This window comes from Gopherus flavomarginatus, chromosome 1, assembly GCF_025201925.1.
Source record: "Gopherus flavomarginatus isolate rGopFla2 chromosome 1, rGopFla2.mat.asm, whole genome shotgun sequence".
In the NCBI taxonomy this organism is placed as follows: Eukaryota; Metazoa; Chordata; order Testudines; family Testudinidae; genus Gopherus; species Gopherus flavomarginatus.
In genome coordinates, this window is record NC_066617.1 from 106,114,928 (window position 1) to 106,137,730 (window position 22,803).

The 22,803-nt window shown below is 42.6% G+C and overlaps 1 protein-coding gene across 1 annotated transcript; it reads left to right on the forward strand.

The window, feature by feature from the left end:
• The first annotated feature begins 406 nt into the window (after positions 1-406).
• Positions 407-22,747, forward strand: GLT8D2 (glycosyltransferase 8 domain containing 2). The gene is made up of 10 exons (XM_050946061.1): positions 407-614; positions 3,179-3,223; positions 6,134-6,229; positions 7,374-7,542; positions 8,635-8,752; positions 11,135-11,219; positions 13,753-13,865; positions 14,581-14,747; positions 16,475-16,587; positions 22,065-22,747. Exons 2-10 carry the CDS (start codon positions 3,205-3,207, stop codon positions 22,235-22,237), a joined length of 1,053 nt encoding a protein of 350 aa, XP_050802018.1. The 5' UTR covers positions 407-614; positions 3,179-3,204; the 3' UTR covers positions 22,238-22,747.
• Positions 22,748-22,803: the final 56 nt, after the last annotated feature.

Genomic DNA, 22,803 nt, shown 5'->3' on the forward strand with positions numbered 1-22,803 from the left:
AATGTACTTATTGATGTCATATTAGTGTTCACAATAGTCATGTAGTATGTTAATACATTGGATTTGTGCCCATTCTTCTTACTTGATTCTTGCTTATCAATAGTTATCTCTTCATGGTTACCAAAAATAACAATTAAATAAAAATGTTACTTGAGACCATGCGATTGTTGAAGTTGCTTCTGGAGGTATTTGCTTTTTCCTCCATCTGGACTTTTGTTTCCTATGGGATTTATTTGCAATCTGCCGGATGAGGATCTGAGGGGAGTTTGCCAGATCTGGGGCTGCATCATTCAGCACATCTGGAAGTGGTTTATGGGGCTCTTTCACTACGCCAGTGCAATTTCTGGATTCTGAGCAGCTTCTCAGAACAGAAAAATAAAAGAAAAACCAGCACCGCTCCAAAGCACACTTGAAGGATTTGAAAAAGGATTCCCAATTTAAAAGCATTACTGTGGCCCTTTAAGGCTCATGTACCTAGGATTTCCAAGGGGAGTCATGGGCAAGGCAGTTTTGGCATGAGTGCTTTGCAGTTTTGGGTTAGCTAGGAACCGAGTGTTGTCGCCCTGCAGTTCTTCTGGAGAAAGAAGCCGTGAGTGCTGTGCTGCGTTTGAAAGGTAAAGACTAATTAAGCAGGAAATATCTAAACAGTAATGTCACTGTTTCATACGCAGCTTTCCCTGCTGCCGCCCCTTATTTTGTTATATGATCTGGCAGTTGTGTCTAGAGACATCAGATTCCAGTAATCTGCGTTTAGGAAAACTCGGGGTAAATGTTTGCAGAGTAACAAGTCGAGTTCCTTTCTTTCTTGAAAGGCTACAAAATGCCGACCACTGATATTAAGAATCTTTTCAAATATTGAACTAAAAGTTTTGTTATATGTGAGTCTTTCTAGGTTTGGATTTTAAAGATTAAAAACTTGGAGCGATTCGGACTGTTTTAATTATGTCTAGAGCTAGTGTAGGGTTCTGACAAGCCAGCTGCATATCACAGTGACTGCAAGTTACATTTACAGTTTGGGACAAATTATTTTAATTGTAAGAGTGACATCCTGGTCCTATTGAAATCAATGACAAAACTGCCATTGATTTCACTAAGGCCAGGATTTCACCCCAGGAGTGAGAATTTTGTCCACTTACAAAAATTACTGATTCAAATTTCCAGACTAGAAAGGAAACAATATTTGTGTTCTGTGCACAGGAGAGGAGATTTCTAAAGGCAAAGCTCTTCTCTTGACTGATTGTCTGATCTACTTACATATGTAAATCAAGGGGGTTCTGTGCATATGGAGAGAGCAGAATATTGGAGTTTAGATAAACAGTGCAGATCTGATAAGAATTTAGCCCTAAAATAACTATTACCTTACACTATGTTTATTAATCCATCTTTTTCAAACCAGTCACAATATTTATATGCATACAGACTGTTCTGTTTACGTGTTCTGTTTAGAATTTAACGTGTCAATCAAAATTGGAGACTGACTCGAGATCTTTCCGTAAACTCAGAATTAACCAAGAAGACATAACTGTATTTTGTGACTCAGCTTTCAAGAATTCATACCACTCTAGCCTCTTCTAAATGAATCAAAATGAATTGTATTTAAAAATAATAAACATAATATCTGTATCTCCAGGCATGAAAATATAGAAAAAGGGGGTTGAGATGCTAGGAAGAGCTACAGTGCTGGAGGGAGAAATGTCACGAGTACATTGTTTTCTTTTTTGCCTGTAGTGCTGTGTAGTTCTTGTTTGTTTTAATTTTTGATATCTTATCTCATGTCTTCAATAACTTGTTTCCTGAAGTTTCAGTTTGCTTTCATAGGTTTACAGGCCTCAGGTGACTGGAATGTAAAAAGAAATTCCCCTTACACATTGATCAAGATTATGACTGAACCTCCATAGGTATAGTAGAGGGGCCAAAAGGCTAGCTGTGTTTGCGAGCTTGAGGAATGTGGGCTGGCTAGCATCAAAGGCAGCTCTTATTAAGGGCAGGAGAAAGGCCTTGTGCTCCCTGTACACAACTAATCATCCTTTTTGTTTTCAAATGTGTGCCTAGTGTGGTATTTTATTTTTAAAAAGAACTGTTTACAAGTTTTTTTTTAAAGGCCTATATCCAGGGAAGAAAAAAAAAAAAGGTAATATTATTTTTTTAAATGATGCAACACAACATCTGTATGATGAGCCCATCGTTAAAATCAGTGGGAGTTGTGACAGGTCTGAATTTGGACCCATAAATTTAAAAATAAATCATAATCTGCTTTTTACTATTAAGATTTTCTAAATTTGTACTGCTTAAAGTACAAACTAAAAAATAATTTGGCTTCTAAAATACAAGGAAACGTGGGATTTTTCCATAAATGTCCATTAAGGAGATTTAATACTTTCCTTAGAGGCATCTGATCCTGGCCACTTTCAGCGCTTGACTACAATGACAGTTTTAAGGAAACTTCTAGTTGCTCCAGCACTGTAGATGATGTTGTTAAAATGCTCGTGGCTGGTCTTCACCAACGGTCTCCCCTTGTTCCTACAACCTGTTGAATTATGCTGTCCCTTGGTTGCTGCCACCATTGAAATTACACTGATGTTATAGTGCAGACACAGCCCAAGATAGAAACAGGATTCTAGGCTAGATAGATCCTTTGTCTTATTTAGTATGGCAATATCTCTGTTGCTGTGTGTTTGATTATAACAAGATCTAGAAATGGCATTATGGTGTTTACATTTGTTGTTCTGCTGTATGGGGAGTCAAGGATAATTTCAATGGATTAAAATACCTACAGATGCATTTTGTAAACACATTGTATATTTGCATGTGTTTTATTTTCTGTTTTACATTAAGAAAAATCTGTGTTATAAAATATAAGTATTGCTGATATAAGTGACTGTACTGAGTTTATCGAAACATTAATTGTTTCACTATAGTTATATAGCTTTGAAACTGGGTAATGTATTTAAAACATTTTTGCTTTTAAATTCTGGATTATATAAGGTCATAAATTGTTGCCCAAAACATTGCAAATGTAACATGTTTCCATGAAAAGCTTTGCAAAGTTAGGATTCTGCTTCCATTCAAGTCAAAGGCAAAACCTAAAGATGCAGAATTGGGCCCATAAAATACTAAAGAAATATTCATCACTCTGTTTATAACTTCTCTCTTTCTCTCTCTTTTTTTTAAACTACAGATCGCAGTTCTTAACCAAAGGAACATATGGCTCTGTTAAGGAAAAGTAAGAAAGATTCAGAACATTTCAATATCAGTTTGATTTACATTTTTTTTTAAACAGCTAGATAAAGATCATGTAAAAATTTTTACAGGAGATTGCATAGGAGGATTGCATGCTAATTTATGACTCCAATTCTGCAAAGCACGTAAACCATTCCTACATACATCTTTCTTACATTTTCCTTTTATGTGTTTTCCTGTTACCTGCCTCTCTTCCAGTCTTCAGTGTGGAAATTATACAAATGTAGACTTTCTTATATCTGCTCACCAATGTGTAACTTGCATCATCTTGCACATCACTTCTGAATTTGAATCAATGGAGAAAATCTTGAGAGGTGCCACTCTGTGTTGGCATGATCGACACTGAGAACAGTGAGGCTGTAGAATGGCTTCTCATCAGGTTCACACTTAGGTCCATTGGAGTTATAGAAGCTCTTGCATGTAAGCAATTCCACCTCCTCCTATACCCGTTTGCAGATCTTGATCCTTCTGTCTTCCTCATGGAGGAGCCATGGAAGCTACTGCAGTGTTGAGACAATATTAAACGGCATGAAGCAGTATGCAAGAGGGAGACAGAGCAATCCAGGGACTGGGGCTCACTCTGAGCCTTCCAAAAAGTGGATGGTTGGGAGCTTGAGGGGGCTATGCTAGCTCCCAAATTCCAGGAACATGGAGACCCTCAATGTGGATGAATCCTTCACTTTCTTGGCTAACAGCTCTGTTGTGATGCTATCAGTTGGTTCCATAGGCCGCTTGCTTCCCTTGTTATCAGTCAGCTGGGGAGCACGTGCTCTCCATCCCCCATGCAGGTACATCTGGAGAGGCACTGCCTCCCACTTGACATCACCTACCAATATAGCAGAATTGGAATTCTGCCTCTGGGGGAATGGATGGATCTTTTTGTTCTATGGAGCAGCTCTGTGGCCACTATTGAGAAGGAGGGCTCCACACTCAAGACATGATTAATGCCTTTGGGTGCTGAGCTTAGCTTTCCTGCAGAGCTCTGGTGGATTTTATGCCTTCTCAGCACCACAGTTAGGATTTGGCCCAATGGGATTCAGGGTTCTCAATACCTCTCAGGATCAGGCTAAAGTGAGCAGACTATGCCCTCACTCCATGCAACCCCACTGAAGTCAATAGGTGAGATCCTCAGCTGGTGTAAAAAAGCATAGCTCCACTGACATTCTTGAGCTATGCTAATTTACACCAGCTGATGATCTTGCTCAAAAGATTGGTACAGGTGTAACTAAGGGCAGAATTCTGTGATGTTTTTTGAATATTTTTCCCATTCTGAGAACATTTACCATGCTACATAACTAACCAAATAGAATTGAAGATGACATTCAGCCAGTTCATTGATAATGATGATGATGCTTATTTACCCTTAGCCTTTCCAGTAACATCCTACTCAGGGGTGATTTATGTTAGATTGCTTAAGCATTCAGTCCAAGGCAGACTCCGGTAGAAGCTGAAAAATCCAAATATACAGTAAGGCATTTGCTTTTTGCATGCTTTGATTTTGCTAAATAAAGTACTTGAATCAAAATATGTATACCTTTGCAAAGATTTTGGAACATGCACAGTTTCTGTGGCATGCTGAGTTTATTTTTGTAATACTTTTAGAGTTAGCCTCAAATAGACCTTGAATAGCTGAACTATTTCAGTGAAATGATCTAGAATGCTTCACTGTTTGAAGGTCTACCCAAAGGGGTTTTGGGTAAAGGAAAGGGCCAGGTAGGGTTAATTCTGAAATCCTATGGCAATTGGAGGACCAGAGGATAGCCAGAAAAAAAGTTCCAAAATCAATTAACATCTTTTTATACGTCTCTTACACATTTTAAAATCAGTACAATTATACAAATAAAGAAAAACGGTGCACTTCTTCATTACCCTCTAGATGTGTGTATTAGACTTTCAAGTGACCTCATAATCATATTCTCTTCCTCGTCCTTCCACTTTCATCCCCCTTCCTGTGTGTTTAGTTCCTCCTTAGCTTAGGACCTGATTCTGCAGAGTTATTACTGAATTATCTTTTCTAAGCGATGTCCGCTGGGGATAGGGTGACCAGATATACCGATTTTGGAGGCTTTTTCTTATATAGGACCCTATATCCCCCCACCCCCGTCCTGATTTTTTACACTTGCTATCTGGTCACCCTAGCTGGGGGTGATGGACAGCACCCTGTCTCCCACCTGCCCACTGCTCCCTCTGCCCACCTAGTCCCACCCAAGTTTGGGCCATAAAGAGCATTTTTTGAGGGGCAGAAGAACTATGAGGTCAGTATCACAAAGGTGGCTGAACCACCATTCTGTGTGGGACAGAGGATGCTCATAATGGTATGAAGTATATAATACCCCACTTTCGGGATGGGAACAGTTTGCAGCATCACTATAAAAAGTGTGTGTGAGACCAATCCCCACCAAGCCTGTATCTTGCTGTCTGTAACTATGATGAAAATGGATTTGTCTCTTCTACAAAAGCAGTTAAAATCATTTTCAACAATAGTTAAGGAGAAAATGGGGATAGAACCTCTGGCTGCCAACCATTTTCAACAGGTAATTTTCCTAGGGTAAGCAGCCCTTGAATAATAGGCTTAATGATTTAACAGTTTTCCTATTTAGGAAGTACTTGCAATCAGAACATCCTTGAAAACCAAACCTGGAAAGAGCTGACCACAGATTCCTGATTACACTGAACATGGGCTACAGTGCGAATTTCTAAATAAATCTTACAAGCAGTTTCTGTTTTTAATTTGATCAAATAGCAAATGAGATGAGATTTTCAAAACAAATACAGGAATACAGTAAATGGCAGTCATCATCTAGCTGGTAAAATAAAATACAGGTATTTGAGCAATTAGTAATTAGCATTAGTTTTTATACTAACTTTTAACCAGTTGTTCTCTTTATTTCAGTTAATCAGATCTTATTATTCCTACTTGTTTTGACCATCTGTGTCATTCTGTATAATAAAGTTCACAAGGTGCCATCTACATTAAATAATGAAACAAGTAAGTAGCTCGTTATTTTATTCTGTTCAGATTTCATGGTAACTGAGCACTGGTTTCTGTTCCTGCTGTAGGATAAATAGAAATTTATAACAGAATCACTTGTGTTATTTTGATGTAATCTAGGACACAGAACTTTTAATTTCTAAATCAGCTGATTCGAATAATACCAGGTCAGTAGTGGCTAAGAATCTCCATTGTGCTTCAGGGCCTGATCCAACTCTCCTTGAGGCCAATGAGAATTCTTCCATTGACGTCAATGGGAGCTGGGTCACATTCTCAATTTTTTGCAGAGACTAACAGAAAAGTCAATTCATAACAACCATGAGGATGTTTTTTAATTATGGGAATCTGCCTGCTTGGGAATAGACTGAGACCATTAGTTCATTTCCAACAGGCCATCAAACAGCGGCAGCAGGTAATAACCAACCTGAGCCAGGCAACCACTGACTAAGGACTTGTCTACACTAGAAAGTTTTTCCACTTTAACTGTACTGGGTGCAATTATACTGGTGTAAAATGTAGGGAATATACAGGTATAAGTCACTTTCATATGGTATAACTGCTTTCACACTAGGGATTTTACCAGTATAACTATGTTTATTAAAAAAAATCACACTCCTAAATGACATAGTTACACCAGTAAAACTTTTAAGTGCAGATCAGACGTTAGGAGTGAAAGGCTTCATATCATAGTCCAGGTCTAAACTACAGAATTCTGTTGGCATAAGTCAGGGTGTGAAGAGGTGTGATTCTTGAGCAACATAGGTGTGTTGGCAGAAGTCCCTAGTGTGGACACAGTTATGTTGGGAAAACCGTGTTTTTAGAAGTATAGCTTGTTTAACTGGTGGAATGTGATTATAGTGTACAAAGCACAGCTGCATCCACACAAGGAGAGTTCCAACGGTGTAGTATATTCCTACATCAATAGAGCACTTGTAGTGAAGATTTAGCCCTAGTGTTTATTTTGGTATTTATGTGCACTAATCTCAGTACTGTTAATCGTGTTCCCCAGCTCTTCAACCCTTAGCAGCTTCCTGAGCATTGTAACACTTTTGCTCTGTTTCTAGTTTATACAATTCAGAGACTGTCTGTTATAAAATGATGCTGAATTCTGTACAATAATTTTGGGGTTTGCTATATGCAGTTGATTTGGAGAGTCCTGAGGAAACGGAAGAAGAAATTCCAGTGGTGATATGTGCTGCTGCAGGAAGAATGGGTGCAACGGTAGCAGCAATTAGTAGCATCTACAGCAACACCGATGCTAATGTTTTGTTCTACATAGTTGGCCTAAAGAACACAATTCCACATATCAGGTAATAGTATTTACCAAAATTATTCATTCTGCTGCTTAGTTAGGGCCAGATTGTTACTGGGTTTAGCACTGGTGCACAGGGATTGGAGGAGGGCCCAGGGAGTCATTCCTCCCCGCTGTGCAAAGGCCATCACAGTCACAGATCCTGCAGTCCCCTGGGTACAGGAATTGCTGCCTGCTAGGGGCACCAGCCACCCTAGAAGGGGTCTAATCTAAGCCAGGTGATGGCCACTGCCCCGCACCAACCAGCGGCGGAAGGGAGGTCATGCTGCAAGATGGTACAGTGTGTGTGTGTTTCCCCTGAACAATCCTTCTTGAAGCTGCCTCTGGGAAAACGTGGCTTTGCACTGCTCCATATTCAGGGCTGTGCCTTCAACTTCAGAGGAGAAGAACAGATAGAGTGGGGCTAACATAGAAAAAAGGAGAGGTAAAGGTTATAAATATGGGGTTCCACCATGATCATACAAAATTGTAGATATTATTTAAAGTGGGGTGGGTTGAACCCAGGTGCAGACCAAGGAGGAATGAGACCATCAATGTAGGGGCCATCTCAATGAAGAAACAAGAGGCTCTCTCTTTAGCATATTTACATAGCCTTCATTACTTTAGGTTATTTACAATCTTTAATGTATTTGTGCTCGCAACGTATCTGTGAGGTAGAGAAGCACTGTTAACACCATTTTACACATAAGTAACTGAGATCCAGAGCCTCAAAAGTGAAATCAATGGAAGGTAGGAGTCTAAGTATCTCGGAGGAATTGGGCCAGAGAGAATAAGTGACTTGCTCAGGATGACACAGGAAGTCTGTGGTGGAGCAAGGACACAAACCCAGGTCTGGGAAGATCATTAAAAGGTGCAAATACCTGTCAAAATGAGGCTCAAGAAGAGAATCTCGTATAGAGCTGGTCAAAATATGGAGTAAAAAGTTATAAAAAAATGTTATTTTTTTTCATTAAAAGATTTTTGTGTTTTGTTTTAAAACCAGTAGTGTTAAATATAGCCAGGGCATGTGCCATTAGGCACTTTGACATTTGATACTGAAGGTCTCTGTGGTTTTCTGTAACACACTTCTTTCATTTCTCTTTCATCTCAGAAAATGGATTGAAAATTCCAAACTGAAAGAAATAAAGTATAAAACGGTGGAGTTCAACCCTATGATACTAAAAGGAAAAATAAGACCAGATGCATCACGCCCTGAGTTACTCCAGCCTGTGAGTAAGCAAATACTATATACCACCAAAACAGAGCTGTCATAGTCTCCAAGTTTTTAATGCACATTGAAGACTTCAAATCTTCTCTGTGCTCTGCTCCTTCATACAGAACCACTGGGGTATTAGAGGAGCCACACCAGTTGGTAATAACGTTGGATGGTTTTCTTATTAGACTAGCACACCTCCTGTGGCAAGTGCTTCTACTCCACACTGTTGCTCTTCTGCTCTATCTCCTGAGGTACAACCCCCTTTATATGTTGTAGGAGAGCCTTCCAGGTGGATGACCTGACTTGATTAAACCCTGATCTGACCTGGTTAAATCTTGGCCAGGCCATATACTTGGGCTGGCCAGTGGAGAGACCAAACTTAACTAGCACTTTAGAGATCCATAAAAATAACACTTTTATAGAGAGGTAATCCGAATAATTAGTGTTACTGCCTTGCGCTCCAGGACTGTAACTCCTAACAGATTACATTTTTTTCTTACACATCACTCAGAAAAGGAACCAACAACTAAATGTTGAGACATCACTCAAAGAGAGGAGATCGTTGCAGCAATGGCCCCACTAATTTGCCCATCTTCCTGCATGGGATGTTATCTGTTTGGGAGCTTAACCCAGGGGCTTATTATTATAACTTTAAGGACTTAAACTCAGCTGCAACCATGAGCTGACTGTGTTCTGGGCTAGTGACTCCCTCTCAGCATAATTTAGAGTCTGAAGGCTACTCTAAATTACACTGGCTGCCTACAACTGCTATTGACTAACGTGGAAGACAAAGACTGCTAAAATGCAAGGAAGCTGCAAACGTGTCCTGTTTCTAGGGTTGCCAACCCTCCAGGATTGTTCTGGAGTCTCCAGGAATTAAAGATTAATCTTCAATTAAAGATTATGTCATGTGAAGAAACATCCAGGAATATATCCAGCCAAAATTGGCAACCTTTGCTACACTCTTTCCCTCTGCAATGCCCCCTGCTCCCGCAGAAGGAACTGTGTGTAGTGTAGGATTTGCTATGCCAAGCCTATGCCACTGGAGGAGTCCCTTATGCTGCGATGATTCTCCTGTGCCTGGCTATGCTGCCTTTAGGAAAACTTTGTACTGAGAGTGCCGTGAAAAGCTGCTGCACTGCAGTGGAAGATCTGGGGAGGGTTGCCAGGTATTTGGTTTTCGACCAGAATGCCTGGGCAAAAAGGGACCCTGGTGGCTCTGATCGGCACTGCCAATCAGGGCATTAAAAGTCCAGTTGCTGGTACACCAGAGGCTGGGGCTAAGGCAGGCTTCCTTGGAGCCACGATAAGTGTTGCCGGGACCGCCCCTGCCCCCCAGCCCCCTACCCCCAGCCTGGAGCTCCCTCCTGCCCCCTAAACCTCTCATCCCCGGTCCCATCCCAGAGCCTGCACTCCAGCCGGAGCTCTCATCCCCTCCTGCACGCACACCCTGCACCCCAACCTCCTGCTCCAGCCCAGAGCCCCTTCCTGCGCCCCAAGACCCTCATCCCCGACCCAACCCCCAGCCAGAGCCCACACCCCTTCCCGCACTCTGAGCCCCTCAGCCCCAGCCTGGAGCCCCCTCCTGCACCCCAAATCCCTCATCCTTGGCCCCACACCAGAGCCTGCACCCAGAGCTGAAGTCCTCACCACCTCCCGCACCCCAACCTCCTACCCCAGCCCAGTGAAAGTGAGTGAGGTTGGGGAAGAGCGAGCAACGGAGGGAGGGGGGATGGAGTGAGCAGGGGTGGGACCTCAGAGAAGGCATGGGGCATGAGTAGGGCCTCAGAGAAGGAGTGGGGTAGGGATGTTTGGTTTTGTGTCATTAGAAAGTTGGCAACCCAAGATCTGGGTCATTGTGAATAAATACTGACCACCAAGGCTATTACATTTTTAAAGTTAAAGTGGCAGGATAAATCTCTGAATGTAAGCACCCAAGCAGACCGAGTCTGATTCAGGGAGAAAGGTGTTCTCCTGGAACTTCTCTAACATTATCTTGTGGCATTGTGGGTCAGATGCATGCATGTTGTGTCAGCATTGACTTCATCTGAGTTATACCAAGGAAGAATATGGACTCCATGTGCTTTAGAATAATCTCAACATTTGACAGAGAATCTACACTTAATATTTACAAAGTTCTTGGGTGAAAGCCTGGCCCCTCTGAAGTCATTGGGAGGAATTTCCCATTGACTTCAGTGGGGCCAGGATGACATTGTCTTAAAGAAAATATGGAGGCAAGTTTAAAATTGTGGCAATCAGTAAATGGTAGTTGGACAATGTACAGTGATGAGAGGACTAAGTCACGTCTGAATCCTGAAAAAGACATTCAAGATGACTGCATTAAGCCACTGTGCCACTTACAGTCTGTCATTTTGATTGGGTTTTTTTTTAACAGCTGAACTTCGTTCGATATTATCTCCCCCTGCTTATCCACAAATATGAGAAAGTCATATATTTGGATGATGATGTGATTGTGCAAGGTAAGTTGTCATCCAAAAATTCTTGGAACCTAACAGAAGTTTGCAGCAGGAAGTTCAGCTGCTTTATTGGTCACCAGGAAAGATGGGCTCTAGTTAAAATTGAGGAGGTTGCTTGGAGTGCTGCACTTATGACAGCTTCACACTCACCCTTACATAGTATTTAACAAAGGAAAATCAAGGGACAATTTCTACTTTTGGATGTTTGATCCTGATGGTAGGTGTGTGGGTGACGTTCAGTGTTTCTTGCATCTGATCAGTTGCTGTGCTTGAGTGTACAAGGCAATTCCAGTAAGTGTGGTTTCACCAGAACAGGACTTGACGTTTCCTATTTTGTTTGGTCGATGTGAAGCTGACTTTGAATCCTCACAAATGCTGGCATCCTTACCCCAAATAACTGCTTATTCTTGAGAGAGAATTTACTCAAATCAGGTTGTAAAAGACCCTGGATCTTGTTCTGAGCACCTTCAATTCCTATTTATATCTATGGGAGCTAAGGGCCCTCAGCACCTTACAGAATCAGGCTAACTGATATTAATATCTTGTGGTTAATAAAGACAAATCAGGAAACAATTCAAGTGCTGGAAAATCTCTCCATGCCCATATAGCAAAAGCTAAGTAGAGGCACAGTTATCTTTTCAGGAGGATTTCTCAGTCTGTTCATTCCTTTCTTCGCCACTTTCTCTGTTCTTTGTTCCTGCTAGTGTTGATATCTTCTCTTGCTTTATCTTTTTTTTTTTTTTGCCCTTCAGCATTCTTGCACATTCCTGTTATTTTGATAGCACCTTTCATCCAAGGATCTCAGAAGCACTTTGCAAGTGTTAGTTAATTAAGCCTTATGAAACCCTTATGCAGTAGGGTGTCCAAGGACATTGGGTCAAGTTAATCCCTGGAGTAACACCTTTGAAGTCAGTGGAATTACAACAGCAAAGAGTTTGGTTCATTTAGCTTTCAACAGCTTTTCTGCAGTTTTTCTTGCCTTCAGATGTAGATTTCAGAGCAGCAATACTTAAAAGGACACTGCTGACCACTTTTTAAAGTTGGATTTGTTTTCTTTGCCATCCCTTCACTTTCAGTAAGCTAGATAATGCAATTTCGTCCACATTATACTATCTGGGGAAAAAATAGATTTCCCCCTCACTTACATACACCTTTCCAGTGGAGTCAAAATCTCTGCCTTTTTTATCATCAGTGATGTTAGCAGGAATATTAAACAATGTGGAACAAATTCTGAAGTCTTTGCCTAGTCAAATCTCCCTTTGAAATGAATAGGAGTTTTGCAGAAGAAACACTGAACATGGGCTTCAGGATTTAGCTCTATGGAAATAGTATTTGTTAGCTAAGTGCTTTCTGCAAAACAACAAGAAGTTCACACACTGAATTTTGGTGTGTCACACCAAAAACGCTGCTTTTGATTTTCTTGTTGTTTTGTTTTACATCTCACAAAACAGAAGCTGTTTAGAATCTAGAGGAAATTCCTTCCCAGATCATAACAATCTTAAGGTGTGTCAGTTTTGAACCATAACTAGGTTAACAGTGTCCCTTTAATTCAAACACTGTCCCATTGTGGGACATGAATCCTATTTCAGGTTTTCAAACAAACTTGCGAGTTGTCCCTACAAGATGATGCAGTTCCTGTATTACGTCATGCCAATATTGCTTTAATCGGGTTTCCTAGCAAATGAAAACAGAATTATTTCATCACTGGTATAGCCAGGAGCACTGTGAACATTTTAGCTGCTGGTGTTAGCCTATGGATATTATGAGCCCACTTTTCAAACAGTGAGGCCTCGTATTTTAATAAGATATAGCGAAATAATGCCCTAAGGAGAAAATCCGCTCCCCTGAACAAAAACCCAGGTAAAAGGGCATTGTGCAGGGGACTAAAGTGGGATGGAAGGGGAAGGGGACACAGCCCCCATGCAGAGGCAAGGTACAGACACACACCAGGCTACAGCTCATGTCTCACATTTGGACCTTCAAATCAGCATATAAGCACATAAAGTATAGATCAGGGGTCGGCAACCTTTCAGAAGTGGTGTGCCGAGTCTTCATTTATTCACTCTAATATAATGTTTTGTGTGCCAGTAATATATTTTAACGTTTTTAGAAGGTCTCTTTCTCTAAGTCTATAATATATAACTAAATTATTTCTGTATGTAAAGTAAATAAGGTTTTAAAAATGTTTAAGAAGCTTCATTTAAAATTAAATTAAAATGCAGAGCCCTCTGGACCGGTGGCTAGGATCTGGGCAGTGTGAGTGCCACTGAAAATCAGCTTGTGTGCCACCTTCGGCACACGTGCCATAGGTTACCTACCCCTGGTATAGATGAATACATGCAAACATAGGATTTTGACTTCCAGTTACAGGACCCATGTTTGAAACCAATGTCCATAGAGCAAAATTCTGCCTTCTTTCCGTCCAGGCCATCCCTTGACATTGGAAGGGTTGTACCAGTGTAATGGAGAACATATATTGTCCTAAACAGTCAATGAAACAAACCCATTCTTAAAACTCCCAATTCTGTATTCTCAGGTGACATCCAGGAACTGTATAACACAAAGCTAGCTCCAGGCCACGCTGCAGCTTTTTCAGATGACTGTGATTTGCCGTCTACTCATGAAATGGTGAGAAGTGTAGGAATGCAGGTAAGATGTTAGTTTTAAATTCAGATTGTTGATGGATTTTTACGTACAGATTTAACAGGATTTTCTTCATCCCCAAATGAAAGTTTTATCAGGATAAAATATAGTATTAGGATTTAGGTACATAGTTTAATAAGGGGAATTATTTCCTGTAATCATCTTAAGATGTGCTGTCTCCTGATTCTTTTGCAGTATGTTTTGTATTTTACTAAACTCTTCTTGTTTCGGTAGGTCACTTGTGCAACATATTTAGAAGAGAGTATTGATAGGATTGATATTAGACTTTCTGATAATTGAGAGGGAGTGAGGGTTGAACTTCGTGGGCTGCTCAGAAGATATTGTTTGAAAACCAAATCCGGAGTAGTACAGAGCATCTGCAACTGCCATTAAAGTCCAGTAGCCTTACGATAACCACACTGGTTTTACGCCAGATCACCTAGAGTAAGGTGAAGAGGAGTGGGCTGAAAGACAAAGCTCTGTAGGACTCCAGTGGAAATATCGCTAACACATAATGATTAGAATAGCCTGTCCTTTAGCCTTGTGCCTCACACTGAAGTCAAGGCAGGTAATAATCATCTAGAAATCCAGTTCTCAGAGCTTATTGTTCAATGCCTATGTATTCTGCATGTGCATGAGGTAGACACAGCTGCATCTAAACAAATCTAGACATAAATTAGATTTACAGTAGACATCTATATATAATTTCCCTTCTTTCTAGAACACATACATGGGATATCTGGACTACCGGAAGCAAACAATTAGAGATCTTGGCATCAGCCCCAGCACCTGCTCCTTTAATCCTGGTGTAATTGTGGCTAATATGACAGAATGGAAGCACCAGCGGATTACAAAGCAATTAGAAAAATGGATGCAAAGAAATGTAGAGTATGTACAGATATCGAAGTCTTCACTTTTTCCTGACTGAATGTGCTGTTTAAAGTTGAATTTTCTGTTCATTTTTCAAAGATCCATTACTTAAGACGTGCTTCCCTTCACAGATCGTAATTCAAAATAACCTTACGTTGCACAACTTCCACCTGTTCTAATCCAGCTGCAGTCACGAACAACATAAAGTGACCACTTGGGACTCTGCAGCCTTGTGCTAACTCAGCAAGCCAGGCCTAATCCTGAGAGGTGCTGAGCACATGCACTTTTCATCATGGGTGATCAGCGCCAGTCAGGCTCAGGGTTTTTATGGGCAGGGCTGACCTCTCCTTCTTGCAGTGGGATCAGAGTGGAAAGAAACTCTCTACTCTTGCGTGGGGCCCTATAAACTGCAATGTCAGCAATACTGGAATGGGGACACTTTTTTTTTACATAACCCAAGAACCATTTCTTGAACACTTCCTAAAAAGATAAGCCATAATTTACATAAACTGCTGAAAACCAGAAAAAGACCCAACCCCAAGAAGCTGTAAAAGTGGCAATTCCACTATGAGAAGTGGTGGTGATGGGGGACTTTATGGCATTCTCTTCAAAAAACAATGTATGGTCAATGACATGAGTCAATTCGCAACATACATGTGGTATCAATCCATTGTCAGCGTGTGTTGGTAACTTGAATATCACCTGCTGTACTCCGCACAGGGTAAGTCAAACTGCAGTAAAGCTGAGCTGAAATGAAAATGGATCGTACTGTTGGTCACTTGTCAGTTTTCTGCTACGCTGGGAAAGCAAATGAGGGCCGGGGAGGGAACACCCAGAACTAGGGGAGAAAGAATAATATCCCAGGACCAACAGCTACAACTGCACTGCATGTGAACAGAAGAGGAATGCAAACAGCAACCTTCCCCAGTTCCCTTCTTCATCTCTCACTTATTCTGCGTGTCTCATTTAGTCTGACACTTGATTTTATCCCTTTTTAATGCTTAGACGAAATACCCATGAACACTACAGCAAATTGCTGCACAGATATAACAAAGGATTTTTACATTTTAAAGTGCACACACATTCTCTGTAGCTGGAGTCTGAGCCCACAATAAAAACAACACTTCCAGGTCTCATGTGGACTACCCTTTGCATCTGTAAATGCTGTGCTAGTCCTTTAGACTTTAGGCTCTTCCAGACAGGGGTTGGCTTCATTTTAGGTCAGGTTCTGCCACGCTCAGACTGAGTAGCCCCTCATTCTGAGTGGAAACCCAATGCTACCATCATGAGGCGTCCCATTGATTTTGCTGGCACTACTTCCAGAGTAAGGTACCACTCAGCATGAGTAAGAGTAGGGTGACCAGATGTCCCGATTTTCTAGGGACAGTCCCGATATTTGGTGCTTTTTCCTATATAGGCTTCTATTACCCCCCATCTACTGTCCTGATTTTTCACATTTGCTATCTGGTCACCCTAAGTAAGAGTGGTAGATTTTGGCAAGATTTCTTGTACAGTACCAAACATTGTCCACAATTAGAAGAAAAAATATTTTGTAAGTGCTGGAATGCCAGTAAAAAGGTGCATATTTAAAATTAAGTAAAGAAGTAGCATGTCAGTCTATACAAAGCCGATTTTAATAGTAAATTAGCCAGAGCATTAGTATTTATTGCTTTTGCCTTCTGATTTTGTAGTAAAGTTCCTTTTCATTTCAGGACTTTGAGCTGCTCTTTTTTGACTTTTTGCAGAGAAAACCTCTACAGCAGCACCCTGGGGGGAGGTGTGGCCACCTCTCCAATGCTCATTGTATTCCATGGAAAATATTCTACTATTAATCCCTTGTGGCATGTCCGACATCTTGGTAAGTATGTTAATTTCAAAACACTCTGGGCTGGAACAAAATACAAAAAAGATTTAAGGACCCTCTGGATGATTTTGCTCATCCTCAGTACATTATTTTATGCTTCAGATCCCACATCGCTGCTCTACACTCATTCCCCTTCCTTCCAGATTCAAAATTAGCCCTTTATCCTTGTCCTACTACAGCTATTTACTTGCAGCTTCTCCTCCCTCCCCATCTTCAAATTAACCACATTCCTGGAAGATATGCTTTAACCACCCAAGTTATTGGGCTCAGTACAGGGTGAAATGTAACAACCAATGACATGCAGAAGGTCAGGCTAGGTGATGTGATGGGTCCTTCTGATATTAAACTCTACGAAGCCAGGGGCTGAGAAGCAGTTGCAGGCTAAATCACTGATAACAGCCCTTGGGCTGAGGTTAAAGGGGGGATAGCTATTTTACACAAAGAGCTAGCCAGAACATATTTGCCTATATACTATGATACAAATGTATAAAAGGCAAGTTGATCTCCTGAGGCCCCTTCCAACCCTAATAATCTATGATTCTATGATTCCATACTGGAAAATGAGACCTCACTGAAGGGGTGGCTGAAACTGGCTCTGGCCTGGTCCAAAACTCTGGTGCATACTGAGCACGAAGACAGCCACGAACATAGGAAACTTCAAATTTGGATCAAATGGGATCTACCCACAGTAAGGTGCAAAACCAGTCTATTAAAAATGACCTTAAGACGGTGGTTCCCAAACTTTAACAACCTGTGAATCCCTGTCACTAAAAATGTCGTCTCGCAAACCCCCTCCTAGAAATGAATATTTCCAGGGATTTTCTCCTTTTCCTGAGTATAAATTATAAAAGCAGTGATCTTGGAAATACAAAATTTGTTTTCATGACATGCTTATTACACATAATTTCTTATTAATTATTTATCATTACAGTATTTTTATTACATTATGAAAATAACAACACTCTTCCAAGATCTCACTTTTGTAGGTTGTATCACTCTGAATAAGCCTGTTATAAGACAAAGGCTCCTATGTTTCATCAAGGAGTATCAGATGTGAAACGGCATGAAGGTATTTAAGAAGCCAACTCAAAGAGTTCCTCCTACACAAGCATTCAGGTCTTTAGCACTCCAGGCAAACAATTAGGGTGACCAGACAGCAAATGTGAAAAATTGGGACGGGGTGGGGGGTAATAGGAGCCTATATAAGAAAAAGACCTCAAAATCGGGACTGTCCCTATAAAATCGGGACATCTGGTCACCCTACAAACAAACAAAGCTTAAACTTGTTCTTCATAATAATTTAAAAAAGAAAACTAGCTGCATATTTAATTTTAAAAACAGCAAAAAATATCCACCTTCCTTTCCATTTCTTATAGGAGTCTTGAAATTTAAATCTCGTCAGTGTGACGGCTCTGCTTGCTTTGATCTGCTTAGCTCTTGGAAGTCCAGGGGCTCCATGCTACTGGCCCTGTGCTGCCCAAGGTTCCTAGGGACAGCTCTGTCTGCCGTTAGGGAATTTTTTCCTGAGAACCCCCTCTAACATTTCACAAACCCCAGTTTGGGACCCACTGCCTTAAGAGAAGGATCTTTAGTTTAACTATTCAAAATTGCACTAAAGATGTATTTTTGAGACTGGTAGTTCACCTAGGAATGAAAAAAATAGTACAGGGAAATACTGGAATCAGAGAAATATTTAGCAGGTAAGGTTACTAATTGCTTTATGATGAATTCCTCCTTCCAGAAGAAGGGTGTAGGAGTGCATGGTCATCTCTCCGTGTCAGTCTCAGGAGGCGGCCACGCCCCCCTTGCTGTCTTATTCTGCAAAAGGCAGTCTGAAAAAGTGGGGGGGAATTAGCTGTCTCTGTGGCTCAAGCCCTCCAGCAGGGTGGAGCAATGAATAGTTTAGTGTCCGAGCTCTGGCGGACAGTTGCCTAACACAGGCCTTTTGGCCTACGGTGGAGTGGCAGGGGGTAGCGGGACATGGCTCACCCAACTCTACCGTGTCCCAGATCAGGCCCCTAACAGTGGCGGCATTTTCTGCCATTGGGTCAGCGGGGAATCCAGCTGCAACATGGGCTCAGGCAGCAATGCAGCTGGACTAGAGTCGGCTGTCCCTGGGATACTTCCTACCCTCCCTTTGGGGTGTACCTGAATCCTGGGGTTGTCTGCCATCTCCCCGGGATACCCAGCCAGCATCTGGTGTGCCTAGCAGCTCTGGTGAGTCTTTGGGACAGCAGCGCCCTTCTGTGGGCTCTCGTTCCAGCAGCGGGTTGTAAATGTCTGTCTCCCTCAGTAGCTCCTGCTCCACTGAGCTGCAAAGCCCATCTTTTGTACTTCCTGTCTTTCCAGCAGGGCAGGCATTGCCTTCCTGGCTCCCCCCACCAGGAGGCTGACTGGAAGGAACCACCACCTATCTCAGATGGAGGCCCTTCCCCCTCGCTACAAGGGCAAATGTTATATTGAGATGTACCAGTAGGAGTAACACTTGTCTATAACCCTCCACTCCACCATAATCAAAGATTTATTTAGAACAATGCAGGATTTGGGCACCTTTATTTAAAGAGGCACAAACATAGTTGAGTGTGAGCATGATGGGATAGGGGGGGCCGCCTCCTGCTGTTTGTAAAGCAGCATGTACAGTACATCAGTTGTAGGGCTCTACCAATTTCACAGTCCATTGTGTTGTAATTGTAGGAGTCCTGACATAAAAAGGAGTTGTGTGGGGGTCGCAAGGTTATTGTGGGAGGCGGGGTTGCGGTACTGCTACCCTTACTTCTGTGCTGCTGCTGGCGGCGGTGCTGCCTTCAGAGCTTGGCAGCACCACAGAAGTAAGGATGGCATGGTATGGTATTGCCACCCTTACTTCCAGTGATGAGCTGCTAAAATCTTAACAACCGGTTCCCTATAAAAAGTTCTGATTTAAGGGATGTGCCACAGAATGTATTTTTTGTACCAACAGGGTTACCATACGTCCGCATTTTCCCGCCCAGACAGCGATTTAAGAAGCAAAAAGCCGGACATGTCCAGGAAAATACAGATGTATGTTAACCCTACCTAAAGTTCTTTTTTAAAAAGATGGGCCTGAACTAGAAATGAGCTCCTTTTCACATGTGTGGGTCCCCGCCACTCCCTTGGGGTGTGCTAGGATGACCAGATGTCCCAATTTTATAGAGACAGTCTCAATTTTTGGGTCTTTTTCTTATATAGGCTATTACCTCTCACCCCCTGTCCCAATTTTTCACACTTGCTGTCTGGTCACCCTAGGGTGTGCACATGTGTGGGTCCCAGCTGCTCCCTGCCCCCCCTCATTGAAGCAGGTGTGCAGGGTTACTGCCCTGAGAACTGCAGGGCACCAGTGGACATGGGGCTGGCTGCAGACAGGGGTGTGGGGCAGGGCTAGCTGGAGGCAGGGAGTGTGACATGGGCTGGCTGCAACAGGGACTGGTTGTGGGAAGGTGATGCAGATGGGCTGGCTGCAGTGGCTGTGGGTAAGGGGTGTGGCAGGGGCTGTCTGCGGGTGGCTGTGGGCAGAGGCTGGCTGCGGGCGGCTGTGGGCAGGGGGTGGCTGCAGGCAGAGGGTGGCTGTGGCAGGGAATGGCTGCGAGCAGAGGGTGGCAGGGGCTGGCTGCTGGCAGAGGGTGGCAGGGGCTGGCTGCGGGCAGAGGGTGGCTGTGACAGGGGCTGGCTGCGGGCAGAGGGTGGCTGTAGCAGGGGCTGTGGCAGGGGCTAGCTGCGGGCAGGAGGTGGCTGTGGCAGGGGCTGGCTGCGGGCAGAGGGTGGCTGTGACAGGGGCTGGCTGCGGGCAGAGGGTGGCTGTAGCAGGGGCTGTGGCAGGGGCTAGCTGCGGGCAGGAGGTGGCTGTGGCAGGGGCTGGCTGCGGGCAGAGGGTGGCTGTGACAGGGGCTGGCTGCGGGCAGAGGGTGGCTGTAGCAGGGGCTGTGGCAGGGGCTAGCTGCGGGCAGGAGGTGGCTGTGGCAGGGGCTGACTGCGGGCAGGAGGTGGCTGTGGCAGGGAGTGGCGGCGAGCAGAGCGTGGCTGTGAGCAGGGGCTGCCGGGAGGGGGTGCAGGCAGGGGCTGGCTATGGCAGGGGCTGTGGCAGGGGGTGGCAGGTACTCAAACGGGGAGAGTGGCTGGGAGAAGTCCAAGCAGCAGGACGAAGCCGGGGACCCGCGGCCAGAAGTCCAAGGGGCAGCAGCAGCCACAGGGCCGAGAGGCAGCCCGCATGGCTCTCGCAGCTCCCCCGGCGGCCGGGAGGAGGAATTACAGGCTTCTCGGCCAGAGCCCATCAAAGCTTCCCCTGCAGGGAAGCCAGTTAACAAGCGGTTCTAAAACCGCTTCTAAATTTAACTGGTTCCTGCGAACCAGTGCGAACCGGCTGGAGCTCACCCCTGCTCACATCTGTGCTGCTGCCTTCAGAGCTGGGCCTTCAATCTGCAGCTGCCCAGCTCTGAAGGCAGCAGTGCAGAAATAAGGATGGCATAGAATGGTATTGCCAACCTTACTTCTGCACTGCTGCTGGCAGGGCGCTGCCTTCAGAGCTGAGCACCAGGCTAACATCTGCCACTTTCTGGCCACCAGCTGTCACTCTCCAGCTACCCAGCTCTGAAGGCAGCACAAAAGAGTGACAATACCACAATGCCCGTAAAAAACCTTGTGACCTCCCCTGCAATTCCCTTTTGGGTCAGGACCTCCAGTTTGAGAAATGCTGGTCTCCCCCATGAGATCTATATAGTATGGGGTAAAAAAAAACACACTAAAGACCAGATTTCACGGTCCGTGATGCATTTTTCATGGCTGTGAATTTGATAGGGCCCTAATCATTTGTGACTGACCAACACTGGCAACCAGACAGGTCAGCGGCAATCGACTACAGTAATGAAGATTTTAAAAAAATAGCTTGAAGAAAGGCTAGGAACTGGGCATATTTAGTGTAAAGAAAAACAAATAAAATTTCATAATATTTTTAAAGTATAAGACAGACAAGCCTACAGTGTCACTAATCAAGGGCAGAAAAAGTAAAAAGCTTGAATACAGCTGCAAGAGATTTCAAATAAGGCAAATTTTTCCTAGAGAGAACAGAAGCTGCTAGGGTAGGTTGTGCAATTAGCTTCAGGGGACCGAGTCAACATTCACCTGGACAGAGGGCTGATGGTTCAGTTGTGCATAATACAAGGTAGTGGACTAGAATAGGCACCTGAGGTTCCTTATGACTCCATCTATGCTAGGATATTAGAATAGAGTAGTGCTGCAATCCCAAATGTTGTTAAATAGAACTAAGTATAAGGACAAATGTGAATTAAGTTTATCAACACCTTTTTCAAAATAGCCCATCATGTTTAGTACCAGTAAAAAGGATACTAATTAGCATATTTTTTCTTTAAATCAGTTTTATTAAAAGTTGTATTTTGTTTAATTGCATAGTATCTTCGAGTACTGATCTTTATGAAAGCTAGAGATTTATTTCTGTTTAGGGTGGAGTCCCGATGCCAGGTATTCAGAGCATTTTCTTCAAGAAGCTAAATTACTTCATTGGAATGGAAGGTATAAGCCTTGGGATTACCCTAGTGTTCATAATGACCTATGGGAAAACTGGTTTATCCCTGACCCATCAGGGAAGTTCAAAATGATTCGTCCCAATAGCTGATACTGAAAGACATCTAAAATGTTTATGCTTTTAAAAATAAATCAGTTTCCAGCCATATCGTAATGGATTATTCTATATCCTACTTTTCAATACAGTTTTTCTGTGCAATATATGATAACTATTGTGTAAAACTGTATGTGTAACTGATTTACAAAAGTAACCCTGAGTATTTAAGTTTTACCCTAAAAATAAACTTGTGCTGGTATAGGGGGTAATACATACAAACTTTAGATTAGCTTGAGTTTCTAGTAATACTGTGAGATATTAGTTTACTTGATTAAAAACATTTTAAGATGTTTACAAAGATGAAAATGAGGACTGAACAGAATGGGTTTCAATGCAATGTCTTGTATCCTCTAAAGAAGGATCCAGTTGCTTGCTGAATCTATACCAGCAGTACTTAGTGTTGAGTACAAGATGTTTTAGCTTTTCTAGTCCAGTTTTTTGAAGCAGCATTAAACCAAAATGAATGAAACATTTCAATAGATCTAATTTTCAAAACACTACAGTGAAACCATTCAGCAGGTGTTTACATGTATCATAATCAGATCCCATCACTAGTAAGA

Excerpts from the sequence above, each read along its gene's own strand:
- GLT8D2 (XM_050946061.1), top strand. Across the intron at positions 13,866-14,580 it reads TGAGAAGTGTAGGAATGCAG|AACACATACATGGGATATCT; the intron begins GTAAGATGTTAG and ends CCTTCTTTCTAG. Across the intron at positions 16,588-22,064 it reads GTGGCATGTCCGACATCTTG|GGTGGAGTCCCGATGCCAGG; the intron begins GTAAGTATGTTA and ends ATTTCTGTTTAG.